General features: G+C 41.5%; 1 protein-coding gene across 1 annotated transcript; it reads left to right on the forward strand.

Moving 5' to 3' along the window:
- The first annotated feature begins 2,165 nt into the window (after positions 1–2,165).
- LOC133825302 (uncharacterized mitochondrial protein AtMg00810-like) lies at positions 2,166–3,056 on the forward strand. Its single transcript, XM_062258265.1, has one exon. It carries the CDS (start codon positions 2,166–2,168, stop codon positions 3,054–3,056), a length of 891 nt encoding a protein of 296 aa, XP_062114249.1.
- The last annotated feature ends 5,021 nt before the right edge of the window (positions 3,057–8,077 follow it).

An 8,077-nucleotide genomic window follows, 5' to 3' on the forward strand; every position in this document is an offset into this window, starting at 1 on the left:
CAAGCGATGAAGAATGGGACGCAGAAGCATCTTTCGCTGTGGAGGAAGAAGAATTAGCTCTAGCAGCTACTGTTCCAAGAAAGATTGACTACAATAATGATTGGATAGTCGACTCTGGCTGCTCAAATCATATGATAGGGGACAAAGAGAAGTTGCAAAGCATGACCGAGTACAAAGGTGGTCGCGTGGTAGTGACAGCCAACAACTCAAGATTACCGATTGCCCATATCGGTAAAACAAAAATAGTGCCACGATTCAGTACAAAAGAAGTATCACTCCAGGATGTCTACCATGTACCTGGAATGAAGAAAAACTTATTGTCAGTAGCGCAACTTACGGCATCGGGCCACCATGTCGTATTCGGTCCTCAAGATGTCAAGATCTACCAAGATCTTGAAATCTCTGGAACACCGATGATGAGAGGACAACGTTTAGAGTCTGTCTATGTAATGTCAGCAGAATCAGCTTATGTAGACAAGACTCGAAAGAACGAAACAACAAATTTATGGTATGCAAGGCTAGGACATGTCAGCTATCACAAACTCAAGGTAATGATGAAGAAGTCTATGCTGAAGGCTCTTCCTCAACTCGAGGTCAGAACAGAGACCATATGTGCCGGCTGCCAATACGGTAAGGCGCATCAATTACAGTATGAAGATTCAAAGTTCAAAGCCAAAGCACCATTGGAGCTAGTTCATTCTGATGTATTCGAGCGAGTCAAACAATCATCAATTAGCGGCATGCGGTACATGGTTACATTCATTGACGACTTCTCAAGGTATGTGTGGATTTTCATTATGAAAGAAAAATCTGAAAAAATTTCAAAATTTAAAGAATTCAAAGAAATAGTGGAAGGAGAAGTCGGCAAGAAAATCCAATGCCTCCGAACAGACAATGGTGGCAAATATACCACAGATGAATTTTCTAAGTATCTTCGAGAACGCCGCATACGCCATCAATTCACATGTGCAAATACACCACAACAGAATGGAGTAGCAGAGAGGAAGAATCGCCATCTTGCAGAGACATGTCAAAGCATGCTACATTCAAAGAATGTTCCAGGGAGATTTTGGGCAGAAGGTATGAAAACAGCAGCTCATGTGATCAATAGACTTCCTCAAGCAAAGTTAGGGTTCGTCTCACCCTTTGAGAAACTGTGGGGCTATAAACCTACAGTAAGTCACTTTCGAGTGTTTGGCTGTGTGTGCTACGTGTTTGTGCCAAGTCATCTACGTAGCAAATTTGATAAGAAGGCAATACGGTGTATCTTCATTGGATACGACAGCCAAAGAAAAGGGTGGAAATGTTGCGACCCAACAACAGGAAAATGTTATACGTCGAGAAATGTGGTGTTCGATGAAGCTTCTTCATGGTGGTCACTGCAAAAGGTTGAGTTACCAGATTCTAAGGAAATAGAAGACAATTTGCAGAAGAAGATGGGGGAGCAAATTGTTGAGTTACCTTCAACTCCAGAAACAGATGAAGAAGACAATGAAGACACAACACAGAGTCCATGGCAAACAGGAGTGCATCAAAGATCAGAAGATGATGCAAATAATGGCCAACCAGAACTTCGAAGATCAACAAGAGCGCGGAAGCCAAATCCCAAATACGCCAATGTTGTTGTAGCTGAAGAAGAGAAGTTCAGAGAGGCGGAGTCATATGAAGAAGCATACCAGAACTCCAAGTGGCTTGAAGCAATGAAAGAAGAGATAACTGCTTTAGAGAAGAATCAGACTTGGGAGCTGGTGCCAAAGCCGAAGGAAGCAAAACCCATTTCGTGCAAATGGATCTATAAGGTAAAAACTTGTCCTGACGGTTCAATTGAATGATACAAGGCTCGGTTAGTAGCTCGAGGATTCTCTCAAAAATATGGGCTAAATTATGACGAGACATTTAGCCCAGTCGCTAAGATTACAACAGTGCGGGTTCTACTAGCACTTGTAGCTAGTAAAGACTGGAGGCTATGGCAGATGGATGTAAAGAACGTATTTCTACATGGAGAATTAGATCGAGAAATATACATGGTTCAACCAAAAGGATTCGAAGATAGAGCTCATCCGGACTATGTCTGCAAACTGAAAAAGGCGCTCTATGGATTGAAGCAAGCTCCATGAGCATGGTATGGCAAGATTGCTGAGTTCTTAGTAAAGAGAGGTTATACCATGGCGCATGCAGATTCAAGCTTATTCGTCAAAGTAAGGGATGCAAAGATCACAGTTTTCCTAGTATATGTCGATAATTTCATCATTACTGGTGATGATGAAGCAGAGATTCGTCAAACAAAAGAGAACTTGTCAGTTCGCTTTCAAATGAAGGAGCTAGGAGAATTGAAACACTTTCTTGGATTAGAAGTCGACCGAACTGAGGAAGGTTTATTTCTCTGTCAGCAAAAGTATGCTAAAGAATTGTTGCAAATGTTTGGAATGCTCGAATGCAAGCCCATCTCAACACCTATGGAAGCTAATGCCAAGTTATGTGCTCATGAAGGGAAGGACTTGCAAGATGGAGCAATGTATCGACAACTTGTAGGTAGTTTAATCTACCTTACGTTAACTAGACCAGATATTTCATATGCAGTTGGAGTAGCAAGTCGATATATGAAACAACCGAAGAAGCCTCATCTAGAAGCAGTGCGACAAATGCTAAGGTATGTCAAAGATACCATTAACTACGGCCTATTATATAAGAAAGGTGACGAGATTAAGATAGTTGGATATTGCGATGCTGATTATGCTGGAGATCACGATACTCGTCGCTCAACAACTGGATATGTATTCATGCTTGGATCTGGAGTCGTATCTTGGTGTAGCAAAAGGCAACTAATGGTGTCCTTATCAACCACTGAAGCAGAATATAGAGCAGCAGCAATGGTAGCTCAGGAAAGTACATGGTTGATGCAACTAATGAAGGATCTACATCAATTTACAGACTATGCAGTGCCACTTCATTGTGATAATCAGTCTGCTATTCGTCTGGCAGAAAATCCTGTGTTTCATGCTCGAACAAAACATGTGGAGGTGCATTATCATTTTCTCAGAGAGAAAGTTCTATGAGAAGAGTTAGAGATGCACCAAATAAAGAGTGAAGACCAGATAGCAGACTTATTTACTAAAGGACTCAATACAACAATATTTCAAAAGCTCAGAGAACATCTCAATATGAAGAGTCGGTGTTGAGGGGGAATATTGAAAAGTCACCACCACCTCTAAGCTTCTAGACTGTTCTAGAAATTTCTATCATTACTAATACTATAGAATTATATAATTAAGTTTCATAAAAGTCATAGAATATTCTAGAAGTTTGTAGTGTTTAGAAGAAAGGTGATTTGCTAGATTTTTTTAGTCTTTGGGCCAAGCCCACTATCAAGTAGTTTCTAGAGTTATCTAGCATATTAAAGTTGAGTAGTATAAATAGGGACCTTAGGTCCCTTGGAAAGGTGTAAAAAGAGTGAGTACACAAAGTGCATCTAAAAGTGTTCCAAAGAGTGTAAGCTAGAGTGTTTAGTGTGTCTGGTCAAGAATTGTAATCAAGTCTTGGTGTAATTACTTCTGTATCAATAAAGTAATTACGTTTTCACGTGTTGTGGCGTCCAACATGTTTCACTTCATAATTGGTCAAACTTATAAATATTTTAAAAAATCAATAAAAATAATATTTTAAAATATTAAAATAATATACATTAATTTTAAAAACAAATAAATACAAAATTCAAAACTAATTTGAACTAAAAAATCTAAATTAAATAAATTAAAAATAAACGTAAACCCACCATCACTTAAAAGTAAAAATTACCCAAACCATCAAATTTTAAATCTCAATCACAATAGTATATACTTCAAGCCATCAATTACAGAAGAACAAACCAATATTCATATCTCTCGTAACACTCAAAAACATTTTAATTTTAGTCAAATCCTAAGCCAAAATGCTCCAAAAGCTTCACAAAAAACTAAAAGTTTCTTACCCGAAACTCATAAGAAAATTCAGCTGTTTAAAGCAAAAAAATAAAAATAAAAAACAAGAATGGAAACAATCGGCAAGCAATCCCCATTCCCCAAGTCAGGACTAAAACATAGAGGGGGCAAATAACAAATTTAATAAAGATTATACTAATATATATACACAATTTATAAATGTATTATTTTTTTGAGATAATGGGGGCAAAACTAATAAGTAATTATAATTCTTGCTTAACCTCCAGTCGTTAAGTCAACAGTTAGAATTAATTTTCTGAGACATGTGACAGCCTCCAATTCGTCCAAAATATTTTTAAAATAATTAAAACATTCAAGAAAAATAAAAATAAATTAATTCCTAAAATTTTAAGTTTTACATACATGCTTTAATTTTATTTTTTTTTTGATGAAAAAAGAATTTATTGAAACTCAACAAACCAAATACAAAACAAGCTCAAACCGAGCACCCAATCAGTAATTACAATTAGACAAACTTCTCAACAAAAGCTAAGTCATTTTTCCCTAATTTCAGTCTAGGAAGCCTAAACATTCTAGCTTTCAAATAAAACTTGATCAAATGATCTACATTCACTACTGTCATAGAGAAAGATCTAAACAGACACATATTACGGTTCCACCAAATCAAATAAACTGAAGCAGCCAGTGCAGCTGCTGCTAATTTTTGCTTCAGACCCTTAGGTTTCCCAAACATCCAAGAGGTCCACTCATCATACCTAATCGGCCATATATCCACTCCCAGCAGCTACATTTGATCTAACTTGTTGAGAAAATTGACATTCAAAAAACACGTGGGAATGAGATTCCTGTAACGACCCGAATTTGCTAATCGGGCTTAGGGCCCTGATTAGTGTGCCTGGAGGGCAATAAATGATTTAATATGCTAATATGTGGAATTATGTGTATATATGATTATGATGCATTGTTTAGCTAAGTTTGATAAGCATGTGGACCCCATCTGGGTATTAGGGGTATAATTTGATAAATGTTATATATATGTGATATGTCTGTGCGGCACGATCCGAGACAGTCCTGGGAAGCGCTTACCCAGAGAGTCACAACGGGGTTGAGATTCGGACTCGGGGTGAGTCGAGGGATAATTTGGGTACTAGGTGTTATGGAATTATCGGGACATGAAAATAAATATTTGGAGATATATTTGAGGATAGAATGTCTAGGCGGGAATATTTGGGAAATTTACCATTTTTCCATTGGGGATGTTTTGGTACCTCGAGCCTTGAGGTAACCACATAGACTTAAGTGAATAAAACAAAAAGGGGGAATTGTTTAGAAGCTTTAGAAACCGACTCATACTTCCTCCCAACTGAAGATAGCTCTTACTTCTCTTTCTCTTTCACTCTCTAAGACAAAACTCAAAGGGAAACTCAAAGGAATTGGTTAGGAACTAAAGGGAATTCAACTGTGATATCTTAGGAGCTTGAAGTTTAAGGATTGAGGATCAACCCAGGGATTGAGTTCAGCAAGGTAAGCTCTAATTATTGGGATTATGTTGAGAATTGTTGTTGGATTGCTAGAGCATGCATGTTAGTCAAGCTTAATCTGTTTTTGGGTATTCTAGTAGGATTTTGGAGCAGATTTCTGATGGGTTTTAGTGTTGATATTGAGCTGATATACATGTGTTATTTATCTAGGTTTGTTAAGTAGGCTTTGAATGAGTTAGCTTGAGGAAAGGTAGGGAAGAAGATGGAAAATTCTGGGTTTGGAGGTGAGAGTCGCGGCCCTAGGAGGGGTGCGTCGCGACCCGTGTGCACGCGCGGCCATGGGAGGCCGAGAAGCTCATGCGTGTCGCGGCGCTTGGTGGGCGCGTCGCAGCCCGTGTGGGGGTCAGTGTGGTGCTAGCCTCTGTTTCGAGGCTAGCCGCGACTCTTGTGGGTGGGGCCTCGGCCCTTAGTGCCAATTTGAGCTTTTAAGGGTATTTAGGCTTGGGAACTCAATGGGTAAGGCTCGGGATGGATTTTATCACCCGGGTTGATAGAATTCAAGGTCCCGGAGGTTAGGGTTATGGCTTGAAGTTATTTATTGGATTAGAATTTGATGGATGGACATTGTTAATGTGTTGTGACTAGGGTTTCGGCGAGGCTCACGTTAGAGGACTGTGCTCGAGGCATCGGTGCTCAGAAAGCTCGGAACTCAGGTAAGAAAACCCTTGTTCCCATAGAGCTTGTGTGCAGGGCTGAGCCCAATGTGTTTGAATAGAATTGGTATGCAGGGCTGAGCCCATATATGTTAGAACTGGGGGGCGTAGTCCTTTAATTGAATATGCAAGAATTCTATACTTGCTTGTTATGCTATGTATATTATGATGTGAATGGTCAACTTGAGCCGGGAATGGTGTAGACCAACAAGCGACGTTGTTGGTTGCAGGCATATTTGTTGAGATGCCTCAACAATCAGCTAGACTCTGCGGCAGTAGGGCCGAGGATGACAACCAAGGTCAGGACCCTCCACCTGCCCCACAGAACTGGCAAGAAATGTTTGCTGAGATGGAAGTGAGACTGCAGCGAACAAAGGAAGAGTTGCGACAGATGAGGCAACAGACCCCGCCTCAGGTTACTGGGCTGCCAGTGCAGCAGGTTGCAGCGCCGGTGCCAGTTCAGTCTGCTTTTGAGAATAAGTGGGAACCTTTGTATGAGAGGTTCAGAAAGCAACAACCTCCTACCTTTGAGGGTGGATCGGACCCACTGCGGGTAGAGTAGTGGATGAACATGATTTCCTTGATCTTAGACTTTATGAGGGTCGAAGGAAGTGAAAGGGTTGCTTGTGCGAGCTATATGCTTAGGGAGGATGCCTGCATCTGGTGGGATGTGGTGAGTCAGCGGAGGAATGTTGCAGTCATGACATGGGAGGAATTTAAGAGTATCTTTAATGAGAAATACTACAGCATAGCAGTTCGAGCTGTGAAGGTTGATGAGTTTATCAACCTGACTCAGAACAGGTTGTCAGTTACTGAGTACACCTTGAGATTCGACAGACTGGCGAAGTTTGCACCAGACTTAGTGCCGATGGATGCGGCCAGGAGAGATAGATTTATACGGGGGTTGAATGTGATGATCGCCCATGATGTGAATATTACATCGATTCCAGAGACCACTACTTATGCCCAAGCGGTGGATAAGGCCCTTACTGCAGAGAGGGCTGAGGATCAGATATGGAAGGACAGCGATGTAAGGCACAATGCCAGGAGGACGGTGCCTCCTTTTGTTGGGACTAGGCGGGGCAGTGGCCCCAGTGAGCAGAAAAGAAGGGTTCCAGATTCATTTAATCCTCCTAATTCTGATAGGAGAGTGCGGGGTGCTTCTATTGGCCGTCAGGGTGGCAGTGATAATTGGAGGAGTTTTCCTATGTGTCCACGGTGCAGGCGGCGACACCAGGGTGAGTGCAGGATCAGGGCCTGCTTTGTTTGTGGGAGTGCCAGCCATCTGAAGAGGGATTGCCTTCAAGTTCAGAAGGAGGAGCGGAAGCAGAGTGACAGCAGAGTATTCACTTTGACACAGACTGAGGCGGAGGCTAGCCCCTCAGTTGTGACAGGTCAGATCTCTAGTGCTGGTTCTTTGTATACTGCATTTTTTGATTCAGGGGCCACCCACTCGTTTGTATCTGCTAGGGTGATAGATCAGCTTTGTAGACCTAGTGTGTGTATGCTAGGGGATTTCAGACCTTGTTGCCAACAGGAGAACTGGTAGTCTCTAGGAAGTGGATTAGGGCATTGCCAGTAGAGGTAGATGGTAGGGAGTTGTCTGTTGATTTGATTGAGTTAGAAATGGATGACTTTGACATGATTTTGGGAATGGATTGGCTATCCAAGTATGGGGCAATGATTGACTGCAGGCGCAAAATGGTGAATTTTGAACTAGAAGGGGAGGTACCCTTTGTGTTTGTGGGGTCAGTTAGTGGACCGCGTGTGCCAATGATTTCAGCCCTAAGGGCTAGGGACCTGATGCAGGAAGGTTGCATAGGATTCCTGGCAAGCGTTGTGGATACTTCTAGGGTGGTGTCGGTTGGACTGGGTGAGACAAGATTGGTGTGTGAGTTTCCGAATTTGTTTCCAACGGATTTGCCAGGGTTGCCGCCTCAGAGGG

The sequence above is a fragment of the Humulus lupulus genome, chromosome 1 (genome assembly GCF_963169125.1).
Source record: "Humulus lupulus chromosome 1, drHumLupu1.1, whole genome shotgun sequence".
Lineage (NCBI taxonomy): Eukaryota > Viridiplantae > Streptophyta > Magnoliopsida > Rosales > Cannabaceae > Humulus > Humulus lupulus.

Excerpts from the sequence above, each read along its gene's own strand:
- LOC133825302 (XM_062258265.1), top strand. The coding sequence starts at position 2,166 with ATGGCGCATGCAGATTCAAGCTTATTCGTCAAAGTAAGGGATGCAAAG.